At 44.3% G+C, this 20795-nt stretch overlaps 3 protein-coding genes across 13 annotated transcripts in view; 1 reads left to right on the top strand and 2 right to left on the bottom strand.

The window, feature by feature from the left end:
• Positions 1 to 333: 333 nt before the first annotated feature.
• KCTD6 (potassium channel tetramerization domain containing 6) lies at positions 334 to 8212 on the bottom strand. 3 transcript variants are annotated; one of them, XM_032447242.1, is made up of 3 exons: positions 6604 to 7505; positions 2951 to 3058; positions 334 to 1770 (listed from the first exon to the last, which is right to left on the bottom strand). In XM_032447242.1, the coding sequence occupies exons 2-3, from the start codon at positions 2975 to 2977 to the stop codon at positions 1084 to 1086; spliced, it is 714 nt and encodes a 237-aa protein (XP_032303133.1). In that variant the 5' UTR covers positions 2978 to 3058; positions 6604 to 7505; the 3' UTR covers positions 334 to 1083. The 3 variants fall into 3 exon arrangements, with proteins under 3 accessions (XP_032303133.1, XP_032303132.1, XP_015730422.1); XM_032447241.1 differs by lacking the exon at positions 6604 to 7505 and adding an exon at positions 3207 to 3355; XM_015874936.2 differs by lacking the exon at positions 6604 to 7505 and adding an exon at positions 7853 to 8212 and having other exon boundaries at positions 337 to 1770.
• Positions 8213 to 8286: 74 nt separating this feature from the next.
• PDHB (pyruvate dehydrogenase E1 subunit beta) lies at positions 8287 to 13239 on the top strand. The gene is made up of 9 exons (XM_015874935.2): positions 8287 to 8449; positions 8571 to 8678; positions 8752 to 8814; positions 8892 to 8927; positions 9014 to 9299; positions 9886 to 9996; positions 10595 to 10686; positions 11139 to 11280; positions 11631 to 13239. Exons 1-9 carry the CDS (start codon positions 8351 to 8353, stop codon positions 11774 to 11776), a joined length of 1083 nt encoding a protein of 360 aa, XP_015730421.1. The 5' UTR covers positions 8287 to 8350; the 3' UTR covers positions 11777 to 13239.
• The window catches only part of PXK (PX domain containing serine/threonine kinase like), a 30944-nt gene continuing 23181 nt past the window's right edge, over positions 13033 to 20795 (bottom strand). For 3 of the 9 annotated variants that reach the window (XM_015874926.2, XM_015874928.2, XM_015874934.1), the window contains exons 17-18: positions 20270 to 20332; positions 13033 to 14155 (exon numbers count right to left, since the gene is read on the bottom strand). In XM_015874926.2, coding sequence (XP_015730412.1) covers positions 13950 to 14155; positions 20270 to 20332 — 269 coding nt within the window. In that variant the 3' untranslated portion in view covers positions 13033 to 13949. Of the gene's footprint in view, positions 14156 to 17155; positions 17191 to 17211; positions 17271 to 20269; positions 20333 to 20395; positions 20677 to 20795 lie in introns of those variants that run through there. The other 6 variants (XM_015874932.2, XM_015874933.2, XM_015874927.2 and 3 more) reach the window with 6 other exon arrangements.

Below are 20795 nucleotides of genomic sequence, written 5' to 3'. Positions count from 1 at the left end.
GATATAAGCAGCTATTAGATAAATCACTGAAATGGGATAACACTGCTTAGCAGCTACAAGTATTTTTAGATGCTGTGTTCCCTCTGTCTCTACAGAAAGTACAAATCCTTGCCGTCCTTCTGTTGGTCAAAATGCATAGTTTTCCAAACACTTTTTTTTTCCTGTGATGAGGACAGCTTGATCAACTAGTTAAGACAAAAAAAGGAACCAAGTGTGTCAGTCGTGAAAGAGAATGGAGCCCTAGCAGAGCATCTGTGCTATTCTGCAGCACTGAAAAACAGGCTTTGGGGTTTTTATTAAGCATGAGAGTTCTAGGAGACAAAAGATACAAGATAGTATTCTATATTTCACATTTTTATTAGCTTCTTGCTGGCAGGCATTACACTTGGGAATAATATTGCACCAGGCATTAAAAATATGAATTCTACCACAGGGACGTTTTGCATTCAGAATCCAATATAAATATTTCTAATCATATTTCCATGGCTACAGATAGTATTTGGTTGCTTGATTTATATGCATAGAAAGAAACAGTTGTCATAACTGTACGAAACTGTACTTATCAAGTACTTTTAAAGTGTGGGATTTTTTTTTCCTAGAATATTACAATACTGTTTATTGATTTAGAAGCTAAATTAGTCTACGTGATAGCAGCTTTTCACCATCTGCCTCTTAAATTCCGTTTGTTTCTTGCTCCCAGTGGCATAGCGTTAGATGGATTAGAAACCATTTAAACTGAGGTAATTTTAGCACTTTATGTTGCGTCAGAATTGTGTTAATGACACAAAATACCCTACTGTACTGTACTGATTCTTCGGACTCCCTCTTTCAAACAAAAGGTGTCTTGACTGAACAGGCACATGCATGTTTTTATTCCGGATAGGACGAAAGGACAGAACTGATAGAGAATGAAACTTCTCCAGTTCTTAATGATAAACAATAAATACTCGTATATATATTAAAAAAAAAAAAAAAAAAAAAAAAAAAAGCCCACATTGTTACTTTAAGCCAAAATCCAGACTCTCTTGGCTTCTCTGTTCAATTAAGTCACTAATAACTGAAATGGCTCCTGTGGAGTCAGAATCAGTCATCTGTTTTCCGTGCCAGCCTACAAAAAGTCCAGTTGTGCTCCACTGTGTTTTCATTGGCACGCTCACTCATATGATGAACTCTGGTATTCCTGATCGTGAAGCCTTGCTTTGTGATGTACTCCATAAGATGCACTCTGAGAGACACTTCCTGGTGGTAATCGCATGGCCCAAAAGTGAAGGAAACCTGGCAGTCCCTGGTGTCCATCATATGCTTATTCCACTTCGTGAAGTGGTTTGAAATGCCTTCCAGTAAGGAATGGACTTTCGTTGTGATGGTGAGCTGCGTGATGATCACAGCCACCGGGTTGGAGTACTTGGACAGCTTACGGGTGCTGGACAGCTCCACCACCTCCTCAAAGGTATCCACAGGATACAGAGGCTTGGGGTCATTGAGACACTGAATCAGCGGTTCGATCTGATAGAAGTCCGCTTCCTTCCGAAGTAGGTCAAACTCCTTGAAGTCCAGTGGCAAAGTTAGCTCTGAGGTCCTTAAGAAGTTAAGAACGTAACGAAAAAGCGGTCCATCTCTGTCAATGAAATAATTGCCCTGAGAGTCCCTGGCAGTGGGGAAGTCTCCCCTGAACATGGCCCCAAGCATTGAGTCAGGATATCTCGTGAGAGTTGTGAGGGATGTCGTATACATGTGTCCACCCACATTTAGCGTGACTGGATCAGTCATCTAGAAAGAGAGAAATTGCAGAGTTTATCAAGCCACGACAAGAAGGTTCACCAACACGCATGGCAAATACTGTTTGAGAACTGGTGGCTCTGGAAGGAACCTCACTTCTCCCATTTGAAATCTTTCAGAGACTGAACAAATCCTGAACAAATCAAAGCCACCTCGCAACAAGGCACAACTAGACAGGATAACAACATTTAGAAAGCACATTTTGAGAATGCTTTAGAAATCTTAACACAGCTACTGTCGCAGGAGACATTTCTGCACTTGAGGAACAAGTTTTTTCATATTTTACAGATGAGGAAACGAAATCAGAGACATTTCCTGAAGAACAAGTTTATATGAATGAGGTCCATCAGTGTTCCTCGCTTTCAAAATCTCTTGCTCATTCAAGAATAACAGCAAATCAGCTGAACAAGTCTTAAGACTTTTTCGCCCTCAAAAGAGGAAGACAGTACAAGTTTAGGCACAAGACAAAGCGCTCGCAATCAAAATAATCCATGCATTGGTTAAGAGGAATTGTTATAACTAGAGAACTAAAACCTTCCAGCTTTTAATTCTCAGAAGCATTTATTAGATAAATCAGCATGCTGCATAGAAGAGAGGGCAGAGCACCAAGCCAGTCTGCATCAGCTCCCAGATAGTACATGAGGAAGCAAGAAGAAAGCAACATAAATCCCATCTGGCCACCAATCCTAACAATCAGGACTGAGGCCAGACAGTAGGGGAAAAAAAAGCGACATATGCATGGCAGCAGAATGTTTAGAGAATGAGAAGAAGAAAAATAAGATGCATTTGTCTGATTCGAGACAGGGTTTAAAGGAAAAATATTTTTTTTCCTTATAAATAACGCAAGAAAGTCCTTAAAAATGATAGGCAAGAAGCACAAACTATTTTCAGTCTGTGTGTGTTAGGAAAATGGTAACAACGAGCTTAAAGCATCAGTTAAGTTCTTGCTGATTTTAGTTAGAATATATGAACATGAGCACATCCCACAAATGGCACATACGACGAAACACACCAGAGAACATAAGCAAGCTGTTACTACATGCACAGTTTTTGTTCTCACATGGCTGAGGACTCGATCTACACAGGACAGATCAGTAAGGAATCTTACCTCAAGATCTTGGAAGCCCAGCTGTGCTGCTCAACACACACACATTCACACGGGATCACTTACCATATAGCCCCAGTCTCCATTATCCATCTGTTCAGTTGCTGAACCGCGGTACTCCAAGTCGAACAGAAGGTTATTGGAAGGATATGCAGTTCACCTCCTATTAGCTCCCTGCGGGAGAAAGCACACAAAACAAGGAACAAAACATGGCAGGCTGCTCGGTACCTACAAGAACCACCAAAGGTGGTTTTCTGATCATAGGCAGGCTCTCTGGCAGGACAGCATGCAGCTATACAGCCACGTTAGCAGAAGAACCTACAAACAAGCTCTTTCTTGCATCTCCTCCTCTGCTCTACCCACAGCACTGCCCCCCGAGCACATAGGTAAGCACTCTGCTGACTGTTCTGGCCACCCCAGGCCTGTTAAATAACAGCCATGTGCCTCTGAGGATAACTTCTGTTTACAGGCTACTTCTCACCAGGAAAACTGTGAGTCCTTTGAAGGACGGGCGTCCTTTTCTCAATTAAGAAAGTTTATTTGTTCACCACTGAGGTAACACGCACGACACGTTAACATCAGCCAAAATTCTCATGCTCCAGTTCCAAACTGCGCGGAATAAATCAAGCACAAAAGTCGATGAACAGCAAGAAAAAGGATTCTCACTGCAGAATGAACGATTCAGTAGTGGAGAACTGCAATTGATAACAAGAACATTAATCTACAAAGAGTACGAATGGACCTCACAGACGCACTGTTGAAAGAGACCTCTTCAGGGACGAGAGCAAGAGGAGAGCAAACATGCTTTCAACCACGCTCCAACAAAAGCAATCTGAGCGGGTCACGCTGTAACTTCCCAGAAGACGCGGAACCGCCAGCTTGCATAACAAGGGCAGGGGACCCATACAAGTGTAGCAAGGGAAACCCACAGCCCGGCTTATGCAACCCAAGGGAAAAAAGGCACGAGTGACCCCCGACACGGTGGAGGCGTTCCAAAGGTGCCCTGCTGCCTGTGGATAGAGAAGGCAGCAAGCCTGTGTTCCCTACCCAGAATGTGCATCTCTGCTACAACTGCTGGAAATTTAGGTCAGCCTGTTTTAAGTAGGGTGCAGCTTCACAGTTTTGTTTATTTTTACATCTTAAAGACAACACAGCTACTGAGGCTTCTGCTCCCAGCCTCAGTACTGGCAAACTTCAACACACCATCACTCAGCTAAAAGGAACCAGAAGATTTAGCCAAGACAGAGCCCTGCTTTCTCAAACACCGGTTCACAGCTAATTCCCAGCCAAAAAGTGACTCTTTTTTCTCATTCCTAGCAAACAAGGTTGGTGTCATTCACCACAGAGCAATGCAGCAGATCCATCTGCGGGCTCCGCTATCCTGCCCAAAGCCAAAGCCAGGGCTCAGCAGCTCCCAGAAGCCAAGCCCTTGGGGCCAGCTGCATGAGCACAGCTTCAGTGGTACCTGAGGTGTATGAAGAGAAGAAAACACAAAATCCCCGTATGAAAATTGTGAGGTCAGACAACAGAAGCCTACGGAATTAAGACACAGAACGAGTCATACCAGGATCTTACTTTCACAAATGAGAGATGCAACATGCCTGAAGAAAGTATATTAAGTCACACACCCCCTAGCAGCAGATAAACCTGGAATGCTGCCTCTTTTGCCAACATCTGTAATTATTTTTTTAACTGCTGACAAATCAAGAAGTCAGTCAGGCTTTCTCTATTTTGAATTGTCAGTCGATTGTCACCAATAGTTGAGATCCATTCGATTCCAGTTGTTTTGTGGTTTTTCTTCCCTTATGGAACGGGTACTTGCAGCTGTCCCCCTGCTCAAGAACAGCACCAGGATGCACGAAGACACATTACAACCACTGGAGGGACTGCCTATGGTTCTGACACGCAAGAAAAACATTCAGTTGAAGAGGAAGTAATGCAGCCAGCCAGAAATGTCACTGGCAATCACAATACAAGAGATCAGCAATCTTTTTATAAACCTAACTGCATCTTTACACTCAGAATATTCCAAAGACAGGTAGATGCCCATCAGTGACTTGAGCACATGGAATGACACTTTGTTATTCTGGCCAATATCTAAGCCCCCAGTACAGATTAATCAAGACTTCACGCCTGTTCAGGAGAAGAAACAGACTACGCTGCATTCCCATTTGATGGCATGAACTCATCTTTGATCACAGCACTGTATGTAGCAGCACAGTGAATAATTTACGAGAGCAATTAGCAGAAACGAACCCAGCCCTCAACATAGAATTGGCAGCAAGAAGCCTCACTGACCTTTGTGTAAGAGTCCAGACTCCCACACAGACCTTGCAGTGCAACAAGAGACACAGAGCACACAGATGCTACGAAGAGGCCATCCCAAAACACCTGGATGTGATCACAGTGACCTGCTGCTTCCTTCGCCAGCCTGGCAGCACCAAATTTCCAGACAACTTCAAAGGCAAAAATGGCCTTGTTCAGGTACAACCAGAGATAAGCACCAGCAAACCACATCATAACAAGGGTGGGGATACGGGCCCTTCACAGTTTGCCTTTTAACAGTGCTCTAAATCCTTCCTGAATGAAAGTCGGTGATGTAGAAGCACATAGAACTTTATCTGTGCTCCAGGACAGACAGCCTCAAGCCAGCACCAGCCTACAACACACAACATGCACACCCAGGTACAGAACCTCACCAGCACAGCTACTTGTGTCCAGGCAGTAAGGAACAGGTGACGTGGAGATGCATCCCAAGACAAACTGCCTTTAAAGGCCATAAGAAATGTTCACCTAAAACAATCCTCAGCCCGACCAACTTCTGGCACCATTTAAGCCAAAAGGGATATGCCACCATAGCCCAAGTATGCCCAGAACTAGGAAGGAACAATAAGAGAAAAGAACCTTCGAGGAAAAACACTGAAGCCATCATTTTGTAATAAACACACCAAATTGGATACCTGCATTTATAGAACACTCACTCTTACTTAATATTTTATGACTCAGAAGATTACAAGGCTATTTACTAGCAACGTTACTGCAACAGGTAGTCCCATTAACTTCAGCAGGGCTTCTCCTCCCAGGTTGCTGCTAACATGCAACTATTTTAAAAGCTGAAATTCAAAGAAAGCAAATGAGAGCGGGCTGAACATCTGCATCTGTGAACACACATCCAGGACAGAGGCAGGGGATGTCAGCAGCACTGCCAAGTGTTTGCACTGCTGGGACTGAATACAGCACACTTGGCCCTGGGCACAGACTGCACACACTGCACTTGGATAGAACACAGCAGTTGTACCATCCTATGCAGGCAGATGAAGGAGGAGCAGAAACGCACCTAGCAGTCACAAGTCAAAAGGCACACGGCATCTGAGCTGCTCTGAATGCTTCTCAGCTACCTTGCTCAAAGGGAAGGACACAAACTGTTTACGGTCTACACAAACTGTTTAGTCTCAATATGTACTGAAGACTCCAAGGTCAATATAAAGTTGACAGGACTTCTACTAAGCCAGTCTGGTATTTATACAGATAAATACCTGCGGTTCATGCTGCTCTCCCACTTAGCGAGCTCACTGTCTCTGACATTAAGATCTCCAAAGATGAGAAAATGAAACTCCTGCTCTCAGTAGCCACACTGTCAATGGACAGCCTCTCTAATCCTGAGCCAGTCTTAAAATGTGAAGGCAAGTTTTTATTGCAAATCATTACCAGTGACTCACCTGAATCGACAGTCCTTCAGCCAGTGTAATTAACGACTGCCTTCCACAGAACTGCAGAGCAAGGCAATAGTCTGCAGAGCAAACCCAAGGCCATACAGTGCTGAGCTACCCCAAGCAACAAACTATGCTATGGAAACAACCGCTTACCAAAACTTCTGGTAATACCACAGCTTGGCATTGCTAAAGGATGAATCCCTCACCTACACACGTCAAGTTTACAATGATTAACACAGTTTATTAGAACGTAACTTCTCCTTATTTTCTCTGCTTCTTTTGGTTAATATTTCAGCCTTCACCTCAGGCAAGAGAGCAAAACACCAACAGTGGCCACTCAGCATTCTCGCTCCTTTATGCCTAATTGCTTCACTATGAATTCCAAGCTCTGAAAGTTTCTTTCCCACACCTGAGGAACAATACAACATCTCAGTTTGGGACTGGGTTCTGAAGCTCCATCTGCCAGATGCTTGAAAATCCCACATCACCATTTGACCCTCCTCATGCAGGAGTCCAAGGACTGCAACTGCACCTGCCCTGCTCCTGCTGGCACCACACAGTCACTCTGCACAGTGTCAGTAGTTGGTTTTACCCACGTATCTTGTTCCATGGCACCAGCAGGCAGCTGTGTGCATGGGGAAACATCTCCCAGCAGTGCTGGATGAAGGCAGGTGTCAGGAGCACATCCTGCACAGCCAACAGTGCTGACACAGGGACCAAGCAGCAGGATGGTGACAAGAATCGTCCCTTCAAACCCAGGCCCACAGGAGGAGTCGGGAACAGCCGCTTTCCATCCCAGAGGAACGCACGGAAGGAAATCTCCCCCTGAGATCGCAATGATTCAGCAAAGGATGCTGGACACGACTGCACCGCTCCACCCGCTGCCCCCAAGTGCCCATCGCCTGGATACCGCTCCCGGCCCCAGCCCGGCCCTCCTGCAGCGAGGGGCAGCCCCTGTTCGAACTGAGGGCCGGGTACAGCCTCACAACATCCCAAACGGGGCCCGGCAGCCCCCAGCCCCAGGTACCCGCAGTCCCACAGGGGGCCCAGCCCCGTTTCCCCCCCCCCAGTGCAGCCTCCGGCCGCTCACAGCCCCGTGTTTCCCTCCCACCCCCCACAGCAGCACAGCACAGCACAGCACAGCATAGCACAGCACAGCACAGCACAGCACAGCACAGCACAGCACAGCATAGCATAGCATAGCATAGCACAGCCCGGCCCGGCCCGGCCCGGCCCCGCCCCTCCTCACACTCACAGTCGCAGGTCCCGGCGCTGAAGCAGAGCCCGGCGATGATGGGGGCGACTGAACCGGGAGCGAAGCAGCCGCCGAGGAGGGAGGAGCGGGGGCGGGTTCTGCCGCGATCCCCTCCCCGTGTCTCCGCCCGCTCCGCTCGGGTGAGGGAGGGAAGCCGCCTCCTTTCACCTCAGGGCCGACAGTGGGGACACCTCGCTCCGCCCCACGCCTCCTTGGCGGGCAGTTGTGTCACTGAAGAGGGGCACACAGATGAAGGGGGGCGGTGGGGGCGGTGCGGTCCCGGCGGCAGGAGGCGATGCCGCGTTGATCGCGCCCCGAGCGGCGCCATGCGAGCAGCACCGAGCGCGGCACGGCCTCACCGCCACCACAGCGCGAGACCGGAAGTGACGCATAAAAAGAGCGCTGGCTGCCAGCGCCAGTTCTCGCGAGAGTTCAGGCAGGGGCCGAGGTAGCGCGGGGGCCGGGCCGTTGCCCGGTGCTATAGAGGACACGGCCAAGATGGCGGCGGCGGCGGGAGCGCTGCGGCTGCTGGTGCCGCGAGGCCGCCTTCTCTCGCCACGCAGAGGCTTCCACCTCTCCGCGCCCGCCGCCATCCAGGTACGGGCCGTGAGGATGGAGCTGGGGCGGGGGGTTCATCCGTACGGGCGGGGTGGTGCGGGTGAGCCGAGGGACGGCCGCCCTGCCCTGCCCAGCACTGCCCGGCTGCCGCTTCCCGCAGGTGACGGTGCGGGACGCGCTGAACCAGGCGCTGGACGAGGAGCTGGAGCGGGATGAGCGTGTGTTCATGCTGGGCGAGGAGGTGGCACAGTACGACGGTGCCTACAAGGTGAGGGAGGGGGGGCCCTGCCGGGGCCGCAGTGCGGGCTGTGCGGGGGCTGACACCGCTCCGATCCTTTCAGATCTCCAGGGGGCTGTGGAAGAAATACGGGGACAAGAGGATCATCGACACCCCCATCTCCGAGGTACGGCGCGGGGCTCCCCCCACAGGGCTCCCCGTGGGCCGAGCTGTGGCGCTTAATGCTGTTTGCTCCTCTTCCAGATGGGCTTCGCAGGAATCGCCGTTGGTGCCGCAATGGTCAGTACGCCCTCAGTCCTAATGAACTGATGTACAAAACGAGCTGCTTTGGTGTTAAAACATATCGTATGGTCTAACTCTGATAGGCGGGGTTGAGGCCGGTGTGTGAATTCATGACGTTCAACTTCTCCATGCAAGCAATCGACCAGGTTATCAACTCTGCTGCCAAGACGTGCTACATGTCTGCAGGAACCATCGCCGTCCCCATCGTGTTCCGTGGCCCCAACGGGGCTTCAGCTGGCGTTGCCGCACAGCACTCGCAGTGCTTCGCTGCCTGGTACGGGCACTGCCCGGGGCTGAAGGTTGTCAGTCCTTGGAGCTCAGAAGATGCCAAGGGGCTGCTGAAGGCATCGATCCGGGACGATAATCCAGGTGAGCACAGTCAGATGACGGCAGTATTTAACTCTCATTTCTGAATGCTTCTTTTCCTCTCCCACCTCATGTAAAAAGATAAAAAGTTTATTCAGCACTTAAGCATTTTGTGCTGTTCTAACCTGCTTGCAGGTACTCATCTAGAAGCTTTGAAAGACACATTTATGAACTCATTGTAAAGGCATTATAAAGGATGAAGATGAGTCAGGAGAAGTACCTGCAGATACAGTACAGTGTAACTCATTTTTTAGAGTTGATGAAGCTTAGATGATAAATTCAGAATCTCATTAAGCAAAATCAGGGCAACCTTCATCTTTCTTTCTCACAAGCACACGTGCAAAATGTAAGGCTTTTTCTGAAGCTAGCAGTTCTACAGAAACATTTCTTAGCCACAGCCTTTGCAGTTTTCCCTTGATCTACCTTTAGAGATGAACTGAAGACAGTATTTAAACTAACTGCGTAGTGAAGTTGATTGACTTTTAATTGTTTGTATTGGTCTTGCAAATATTCTTCTGCGGTACCGTTAATGATAAGTACAGCCTGTTCCTGCAGAGGTATGAATTAATCCAAGTATGTTTTGTTCTAGTTGTGGTGCTGGAAAGTGAATTGCTGTACGGCGTTCCCTTTGAGATGTCAGAACAGGCACAGTCAAAGGACTTTGTTATTCCAATTGGAAAGGCCAAAATAGAAAGGGAAGGTAAGCTGAGAACACAGTGTATGTACCTGTATGTATCCTTACTAACCAAGCTGCCTGGGGACTCTTAGCTGTTCAAAATACTGCTATCATGGGGCACAGGAACACATTTAAATTGTTAAATACTCAAATATGATTTATCCTGTATTGTACTCAATTGTTTGTTCTCAGTTTCTCACTTAAAACTGTACCTCCCTAGAAGGTTTCTTTCTCAGCCTAAGGATGGTGTTGGTGATGTGCAGGGAAGTTCTCACCTTACTATGTCATTTTTGTCCAAAATGCAGAAGATATCATTGTAATTTTTCAGCCTGTTTATAATTTACCAATGAATAGCATGAAAGCGTAAAAAAAAAAATAATCCGAAAAGTATTGAAAACATTATTTAGATCCCTGAATCAAAAGATTATCCTCACATAGTCCTGCTGCCATTCTTCACAGGTATAGAAATACTTAACATTTCATGTAGATGTAAGGAACTTAAATTTGCATGAGAATACTGATGCTACCTACAAAAGAGCCCAAGAAAAATGCTTTTTTGTGTGTGTGGTGGGTTTTTTTTTTTCTGCATTTGTTTCTTCTTTAAAACTTGTTTCTGTTCCAGGAACTCATGTTACATTAGTGGCGCACTCTAGGCCTGTTGGGCACTGTTTGGAAGCAGCTTCTATCCTGGCCAAAGAAGGTGTTGAGTGTGAGGTGTGTGGGGTTTCTGTTGCTTTTCTCTGTACAAGGAAAAAGGCAGAGGGTCACCTTGTTCAGGCTCTGTAGAACATCACTTTATAAACTCCAAGCTTTTGTAAGTGCCTTAACTGCCAGAGTATGTGCATTTCTTGTTTCTGCGTTTGACCTTTTCATCACAAAATCAAGTCAGAACTACCAGAGACTTTCAGATTGATCTGCCTGTACAATGAGCAGAACAATGACAGTATGTAGCAGCATGATTATATACAGTGAGACTCATTAAGCATTTTCCATGCTTGATGAGCCACCAAAAGCCATTCTGAAGCATCTGTCAGGATAAGAAGTAATTTCATTAAGTCTTCTTGTCAAAGTCAGAATAGATTGAAGTGCTAAAGGACACAGTGCCCAAACAGCAGTAAAGGTCACGATCAGATCACAGCAAAACTCACTCAGTGCCTTTTTTTAAGGTTATAAATCTGCGCACCATTAGACCAATGGATATTGAAACAGTGGAAGCCAGCGTTGCAAAGACAAACCATCTTGTAACTGTAGAGGGAGGCTGGCCACAGTTTGGAGTAGGAGCTGAAATCTGCGCCAGGATCATGGAAGGTACCGACTTCTGCAATCTGCACCTTGATCTAAATCCTCATGACTTCTTGATAATGCCAGATTTGATAAAGCCCAAATTGGAAGTCCTGTGTCTGAGGAGCTTAACAGCTGTCCTGTTCTAGACACATTCAAATGGTCAATCCAGATAGTCTTGTGGTATAATTCTTATCCCAGAAACTGAAGCAAGATGGTAACTTTTTGTTTATCACCATGCGCTGTAGTTTAGACAGGCAGGAACAGCTGTCTCTGGTACTGCAGAACAAAGTTATTTGTAAGCGTATTAAGATTCAGAAACTGAATTGACAGCAAACCAGATTGTGCAACAACTTGACCACCATTTTCTGTTTCAGGATCCGCCTTCAACTACTTGGATGCTCCAGCTGTGCGTGTTACAGGTGCAGACGTTCCTATGCCTTATGCAAAAATTTTAGAAGATAACTGCATACCTCAAGTGAAGGATATAATATTTGCAGTGAAGAAAACTTTGAATCTCTAAGTTGTAAATATTGTTTTAAAGTCCTGCTTTAAAAAGTATTAATGGTGTAGGGCAACATGTATGCATCACTTTGTTGTATAGCTACATTAACTTTTGTACAGTAAAGTACAACAGTCTCCCAGAATATTTATATGGCTGCAATGGGGTCTGGTGGGGTTTCCCTCTAAGCCACTGCATTTAAGTAACCATGTGGTAATGCTCATCTCTAAGGTAGCTTGTACTTCAGCAGTGCAGGTGGGTTAGGATCTGTCTGTATGCCCTAAGTTCAGAGTGAAGAAGAGGTTTTCCACTTCTGCTCATCCTGTAATGATCAGACTAGCTGTGCTAAACTGACTGTGATGGTGGTTGAGTGCAGAACAGTAGTGAGTAATGAGGGCCACCCTGAGTCTAGTCCTAGGAGCCTACATTTGCAAGGCTTACTAATGGCAAATGATAAAACCAGAGCTGAGTGAAGCCTTGCTTTTTAATTCAACAGCTTAACAAATACCTGTATAAAATGGCTTCGGAAGCCTATAGTATGGGTTAAGAGATGGCTCGTGTACTTTCTTCAAAGAGTGCTCTGGTCATACAGGAAAGCTGCCCAAGAGTTTGATTTAAGATCCTTAAGATCCCGAACCTCTTCAGTGTGATGGGAAGTAATACCTATTTATTCTTTATTATCTGTTGTGTGTTTTCTATGCCAGCTGTCATGTACAGTGAGGAAAAAAAACTTGCTCAGATGTTTTGTTTTAATGTATGGTTTTGTGCCTTGTTTGTTTGCTTGTTTTTTTAAGCTTGCCCTGGGCTCTGAACAATGATATGCACCAACTGTAGTTCTTACAGGTGGGGAAAAAAAAGTTACTTTATTCAGACCTGGGTAAGGTAATAAACTATTCAAAAGCAGTAGTTGGGTATGTTTGAAGAGCTGGGCAACAGCTGCGCCAGCCTTTGCTGCAAACACGTATGTGGGTTTAGCTAAGGAGCCCTTCTTGACAGGATTTGTTCTTTGTTCAGCAGCTTCTGTGACTGTCCTGTAGGGACAGGCTGCCTACAGCAGTCAGTGCAGCACGGCTTGCTCTACAGCCAGGAAAAGGTGCCTTTCCAATGAACCGTTCTAGAGCAGATACTTACCTCCCTTAAGCAGACACAAGGGCTCAGGCCCTGCTTCAGTTACAGGTCAGGAATACCTTCCAGGGCATTTCCAAGTAGAAGTGCTACTTGATTAGAAGCCTGGATTGCAGGCAAAATCCAAGTGAATACATCCACCATCACGCTGCTGGAGGAACTCCATTAACATTTTAATAAAAATGACTGAATATCACAGGTTACATGAAACTGTACAGACATTCTCTGCATAGTAACAAACACGGATGTACTTGAATTTAAAAAATGGATTATTTATAATCCTTTAAAGTGCAATTTGTTTAAGGTTTCAATCAAATCAAAAAAGGATCTTTTCAATAAAGTCTAAGCTGTAAAATTAACTTGAAGTAAGCTTCCATTTAACTAAATCATGAATAATATCCCAGTGCCCCATTAACTCCCATTTCAACTATTTCCTTATTTAAAAACACTTGCCTTTAGAGTTGTGGGTAGGACGTCCATTTAAACAAGTCTAAGACGGTATTTTTAGTCCATCAGCAAAAATGGTGGGAGTAAGATTTAATTCTCCAGTTCCCTCACCTGTGCAGTATGTGTTATGGGTTGTTTTTTATTGGTTGGTTTGGGGGGTTGGCTGGGTTCTTTTTGGATTATCTCAAAGATGCTGATTCAATGCAGTGAGTTAATTGAGTTCCTGCTGGATGACGAGTGTTGGAAAAAGCGAGGGCAGGTTAAAAGTAGATTGGGGGAAAAAAAGCGAGGAAGTCATAGAACTAAAAAATGCGTTAATTCACCTTGATCACGGTCAGTCCTACTCTCGGTTTTATTCAGCCATATAGAAGTTGCTGTACCTGAAACTGCAGCTAGAGAACAAAACTCTTGAAACCAAATAAAGAATGGAGTACTTAGCATGGCAGTGCAATCCAGATGGGGTAGTGCTGCTACTTGTGTAAAGCTGAAATAGAGGTAAAAGGGAGCTACTGCACGACTAGCTGCTATATGTGCTGGTGAATCAGTTGCTGATCAGAAAGGCCTTGTTCCTGGACAGCACAGGAGTGGGAGGGGGAATTCAATCCGGGTGTAACCAGTAGCCTCAGCTGATCCTGGGAGCACTGTAGTCACACGTGTGTGTTTTCTTCAGAGTTCCTTTCTGAAAGTTTTGAATGGAGCTGAGTAAAGCTCCTCGGCTTGCACTGACAGCAGGCTGTGGGCTTGGCTGTGTTGGCACCTCTGTGTTTGGAGGAGGAGCTGCTGGTGGCAGGGGTGGCGGTGGTGGTGCTGGGGGTATCGACGATGCTCCTGTTGATTGAGGAGAGAAGATGATGTTTGATTATGCCAAAGAGATCCTGCCGAAGAGCACTGCAGCCACATAGTTGGACCGTGTCAGTGCTGTACTAGTAACTTCACTCCTTGAAAGCAAGTGGAGTGTGAAGAACAGAACAGGATGAAAAAAATGCTGATGTGATCAAACCTCTATCTGCAGGTGAGTCATGTCACCTGACACACATCTGAGAAGAAGCCTAAAAGGCATCAGTTCCCTGGGATGCAAAATGTGACTCAAATGCGATACCGACTAGGAAGCAAATCTTACCCTCTTCATATTCACATGATTAACATTACAGGTTTTATAAAGGACCACTCTGTTGTAGCGCTTGTGATGAGTGATCAGATTGTACATTAGTTTTAGGTGACTAACTGCAGATAGAGTTGTTTTGGAAATGTTTTACATGTCCACAGACTCTTCAGCCATGGAGAAATGAGCAAATGCTTGTTTCACTGGCTGAAGGAATCACAATCCACCACTCACACCACCTGCCTTCTTCCTGTGCTCCCATCTTGCACTCTGGCCATTGCTTTTTACCCTAGTCATGTTGTCTCATCACGCTTTAAGCCCTGACAACTTGCAGAGGGAGGGCTGAAAAGCCAGAAACCAGCTGTGTGTGCAGGCAGCTGACCCAGCACTGAGGTTCTGGAAGCTCAGGTCCAGGCAGGTGGCCTTATTTAACCCAAGCTACGCTGCCACATAACGTGCTCCTGTGCTACTCATCAGCTACAAGTTACATCATCATTTCTACACACAGGATCAAAGATACACGGCAGGAGTAAGAGCAAAGGCCAGAGGTGACCCCGTGCTGTTCCACAAGACATTCACGTGAAGGTGCATTTACAGCACACCCTCAGTTGTACGTGAATGACGGGCCTGTCTTCACCCTCATATTCTGGAAAGAGAAGGGGGCACAGTGGTTAAGATTTCATTATTATTCAACAGTGGATTTTAATTCCATTGCCTAGATCATGAGTTAGTTTGGCTAGGGAGACAAATAGCATCTCCAGTCCGATGCTTGTTTGGTAGCTCTGACCTACATGAAAAACATACCAGTAAGTGGCGAGGACTAGGATGATTTTGGACAAAGGAGCAAGGCAATGCAGGGCCACCCAACACACTATGACTAATGAGGTAGAACTGCTTGCTATGAATTAAGCATATACTAAACAGTTAAAGGAAACTATGTGATGTGGATTCAAGAAGTGTTAACAATTCTCATTGGCATGAAAACCTTGTGGTGATAAGAAAACACAGGAACATACACTGGGCTCCTGTCTTCACTCTCCACCCTTTCAGAAGTAATTTTTAAGTCCTAGTAAAGTACTATTCAAGTTCTAGTAGAAATATCAGAGATCAATTGAAAAAACATCTGGTGCACGTGGATCACCCACTCTCTTAAGTAATCAAAACATTACACAATGTTAGTATAAACTGAAATAACACATCACATATTGATGCCCTGGGGTCATCTAACTTACCCAAAGCCGTGTTTTTGCACTAGCCTAAGATGTAAGCCTGCTTGTAATTAGAGATACTGAAAACCATCCCTAACTTAGAGTCCTGTTTCTACTGTGTGTATGGACTGCCAGTAAAGCACGGCTTTAAAGCATAACTGACACTTTGCCAGAGAACAAGACCAAGAACAGTTACATGAACCACACTGGTGGGTTAAAAGGTCAGGGCAGGACTGGCGTACCAACGCTCACTTTGGATTTGGGATCAGATGAACTGCTGTAAAAGAGCCAAGACCAGCTCATCGCAACTGAGATGGCTTGAAAGAGGTGCAAGAATTTCAGAGAACAAAGACAAGATTTTGGGTAACACAGCAAGGTGAAATTGAAGAGGTTATGCACAGAGTTGTACAAAATACAATAGAGAGTGATCATGAAGACATGGCCAGGACTCCATATAGAATACAATTATAACAGTAATATAGGCAGCAAAAGAAGGTACATATCTGAGAGAAATGGAGGCAAAAATACCACTATGTGAGTGCTTGGATTGCTATGATTAGGCCAAGAATCTATGTATGCAAGTTTTGTTCTGGTTGTTTTACAATGGGGGTATGAAGGACAGGGAGGCAGGGGGAGAGGCTGCCTTTCTGCCTGGGTATTTGTTAAGTTCCTCAGTCCCAAATATTTCTAAATTGTGATGCCAACATCATACAGCTGAAAGAAACTCTGAGGAGCTCGTATAGCTGATCTCTGCCTTAAAATATAAGTACAGGACTTAAGATGGTATTTGACTGGCTGTGAGCGTTACATATTGAACACGTTAATTAAGAGCATGACTCTAAGAATCTGTCAAATCCATTCATTTCAATCAACCTATCAGTCAGTCAGAACTAAGCTGTCCCTCCCTTCGTGACACGAGTGATGCAAGGGAAATCTTAGTTCACTCCAGCTACATCTGCAGGTTAACCTGATCAACACAACAGTGAAATATTTTTGCATGTTTACCCAGAAAATACTTCAGGCAAGTGCTCAGTTACTACAGTTATTCCATTACAAATGTTGGAAGCAGCTGACTGCAAACAGATTTACTCATTTACACAGTTATAAGAATAAAACACTCAAACAAGAACTTACCAAAGGTTTTGTTTGTGTTTGTTTGTTTTTTGTTTTTTTTTTACAGGGACATTTTTGTTAAGAGAGTGTGTTAAAAGGAATAGGAAGTAAATCAGATGCTGTAAACTTGATGCCTGAATTGAAACAAAAACTTAATTATGAATATAAAGTGGCAGTGATTGTACAAATAGCATTAAAAACTTTGCTGAGAATGGGATGCAAACAAAGAAAATCGATTTAGTGATAGAGTTTTTAAAGATGCTGTATTTCATTAAAATGATCCATACGTATGTTCAGATCTTTTTCTTCTATTCCCTCCCAATACTAAGCAAGTTTAAGATTTGCATTAAACTTTCCCATACAGAAACAGAGCATCTTTAAAGAGATAAATCAGCATTAGCTTACTTTTCCGAAAATTCACGTTCAAAATGATGCATGCTCTATTGAAGACAGCAGAGAAAGAGAGAGGACACAAGTTAATCATCCGGATCTCGTGTCAAAGAGAAACAGACAGCGTTAGCTGAAAAGTGAGTACCAAAAAGATCAATACATTCTTATCCATTAAAAATTACATAGGAATAGCAGTTGATTTTTTTTTCTATTACATATACATTACTTGGATTGTGAATAATGAACTCCACTTTCCATGCTGTAAGCGTTATTATACTTGATCAACAAATAAAACACATATACTTTCAATTACACATAAAGTAATTCAGGCTTCACAGGATTATAGTGCACTGAGAGATAGTTAGAAAAAAATCTGCAGGAAGATTAGTCACAGGAGATGAAATCCATCCAGTTCACGGCACATTTCCTGTCATGTTAACACCTGCCTTTACACTTAAGCTGCATGGACCAGTCAGACAATCAAGGACAGCACTTGGTAAAGCATTAGAGTTGTCTCACAGACAGGTGAAGTGCAGGAAAGATGCACCACGTGGCTCTCTATGAAACATGCAGTGAAGTATCCAGAACAACTGGCACAGAAAAGGACACTAAAGTTAAGTACAACTCCTTCAGCTTATTCTCTCTGGGAAGTACAGGACTGCAATACTATTCAGAAAGGAGCTGGCTAAATGGCACCCTCCAAACCTCTCTGATAGGGAGCTCACTGGAATATTATGGGCTTACTGGATTTAGAGATGCAGTGAAGTTTTAAACTACCCACACCACAGTGTTCTGCATCCCCTTCTGATCCTAGCCACAAAGGAAAACAATATATTCTTAATGAAGCAAAGTGGATAAAAGTGTGCAAGTAGTCGGGGAAAATGAATAAATAAAAAACATTCAGGGGAGAATGTCAGAAAGACAGAAGTTACGTTAAGACTCATCTGTCAGGATCTAAGCCATTCAGTCAAGTATCTGCAACACAGCTGGTCACAAACAAGCGCTCCTATCAATGTCTGCTTTTCCTCCCTGGGGCATGATAATCTGAAACCTGTTTACCTCCAGCTGGAGTCTCTAGTTCTGCACATACCCACACACTACACTGATTGAGATGGAGTAGGCCAAAACAAGAGCAAGAGCTTTTGTAGGATATCCTTTTCCATGTCAGCCTTCATTTTGGCATGGCATCATACCAACAAGACTCTTTGACTTGCCACGATACTAACACAAACCAGAAGGACAGACCGGAAGCCTCATTCCTGCTTTGAAGGACATCTCACCACCATGATGCCCACAAGGAATTTTGGTCTAGAGGTAAATATCCTTAATGAATACAACAAAACAGGACAAAACAGAAGCTACAGCTGCATCAGCTGTCACAAATAACATCTTAACCATGGGGCCAGTGAGTCTTCCACTGAGTCATCAACAGCACACTTGTATAGAATACACACATAGCTGATGATGTTACTTGTTTTCTCTTAGAGCTAATATATGAAGTTTCTTCTATTAATTCTACTTTAAAAAGCATTCCTGAAATGGTGACACTTGCCTTTATGCCCAAACAAATGCACCAGTACCATCAACCCATTAAAGCACTTCCTGATGCGGTTGTACATAGGGCAACATGCATCATGTAACACACAGGGCAGATTGCTGTGTCTCCTCAAGCACACTGCCTGCAGGATGACTGACACGCTGTGACTGTGTGGTTGAACTCAGAGCCAAGTTTCTGAGCCAAAACTTCATCCATTTTGAGCCAGTTGAGTCAAGTCCATGAATTAACCTGAACCAGAGCTTTCAATTGAATTCTAATACACATTACAATTGAAATGCCAGTTAAAAGCTATTTTATTCCAGAAAAAAGTTTTCTAAATATCTGTCTACTTTGAAGTTGTGGGGATTTTCCTTTGCATTGTTCAGCTTTCTTTTTGAAGCGTACAGAAGCTGAAAGATAAGCCATCTCGCTAGGAGTCAATGCCCCCAGAAAACAGAGCTTTATTGTGCAACACAATAACAGTAATTATCTTGTTTAGAGTAACTGGAATAAGTTAGTTCATAAAATCCACACTTCATTGTACTCTGTACTTGAGGGAGAAATGACTGATTTGAATTTCAGCATCAAAGATTTAAATTACATTGCACAGACTGCAGTACCTTACAAACAACCATCCACAAAAACACTAGTTTGATTTCATCACTTTGGTATAGAAAGCTCCTGCGAGTAGGAATCTTATGGACAAGTCATCATAACAGCAATGCCACCGACAGCCTCCCCTCTAGGTATATATTCCATTAAGATCTTTTGCTGTTAATGTTTGCTTGTGCACTTCTTCTAGCTTTTCAGACTGGAGCATGTCCACCATAGCTCAATACTCATATTTGCAATCCAGCTTTCATAAGTATTTCTGTTTCTGGCAATGCCCACTCACGCAGATTTCTCTACCACATCCCACCACTTGTCCTAAACATTAGGAAAACTGTTTGCATAGCTATCTAGCAAACGGGAAGTGGGATCTGGCCAAAATGAGAGATTATTTTTAACACAAACCAGTTTCTGATTTGTTTCTCTGCATAAGCAGCTCTACTCATGTCACCAGCAGGCTACAGCAGAACAGGGGGGGATTTATGTAACCTAAGCTACTCAATTTGTCATACGCCAAAACTTCCAAAATCAGGTCACAGGTGTAAATAGACAATACACAGAACCAAGGGACTGACAAACATTATTTCATAGCCCACAGGCCATTAACATCAGAACAAACACATACTGCAACATGAAGCTCAGAAAAGTCTGGAAAACAGCAGCCTCAGTAGGACTGGAGTAAAATCAGAGACTGTGAAGTAAACAGTTAAATTCTACAGGTAAACCACACCAGGTACCTCACAGAAAAGATCATTTTAAAAAAGGAACTGAATTAAGAGTTTCTCTACAGCCCTTGAAAGAGGGCAAATGCTCCCACTCAAGCTGATACAAGATAAACATAATCTCTGCATTCCACCCTTGAAGGATATCATCCCTTAATCATCTTTGAGAACAATATACAGTTCCTGTGGTTAAACACAGAGGGTAAAACAAAAAGGACACCACAAATTAAAAACAGACATTGTAATGACTCGTGAGCTTACCTGCTGTAGAGGGCGGAGTGGGGGATGATGGAGATGTTAATGGGGAACTCGCCCCAGAGCCTGCTAAATAAAACACAGTCTAGTAACTAAAGCTGTGATGGAAAACTCAACACAATCAGACAGGACTGACTGTTGAAAACAGGCCAACTTTATTGACTGAAGACTCAATCCTGTTCCCAACAAAAACTTGGGAAAGATTCCCACTCATACAAACAGACCCGATCTGAACAGAAAAGCTTTACAGTACATATTATCAGAGGAGGTCCAAACAGATAAGAAGCACAGTCAACAGTACTCCTCAATGGGAAACACTTCGTTTCTGTTGCTTAAGCTGTTGGATTTCAGCGTCCAAATTCTGTTTTCCTTAAGAGTTGTGCCACTGCATGGATGGCACCTCATTCCTCCTTCTAAGAAATTATTTTTAGTCAGTTCCTGTACCCACGAGTTACTCCTAACTATTCCACAATAGGCTCATTTTGGACACAGTTTAGCCACACAAGAAAACTCCACTGAACCCTTCAGTAGT

Source organism: Coturnix japonica, chromosome 12, assembly GCF_001577835.2.
Source record: "Coturnix japonica isolate 7356 chromosome 12, Coturnix japonica 2.1, whole genome shotgun sequence".
Classification (NCBI taxonomy): Eukaryota; Metazoa; Chordata; class Aves; order Galliformes; family Phasianidae; genus Coturnix; species Coturnix japonica.
The sequence above is the reverse complement of the archived record's forward strand: the minus strand, read 5'-3'. Positions and strand labels throughout refer to the sequence as shown.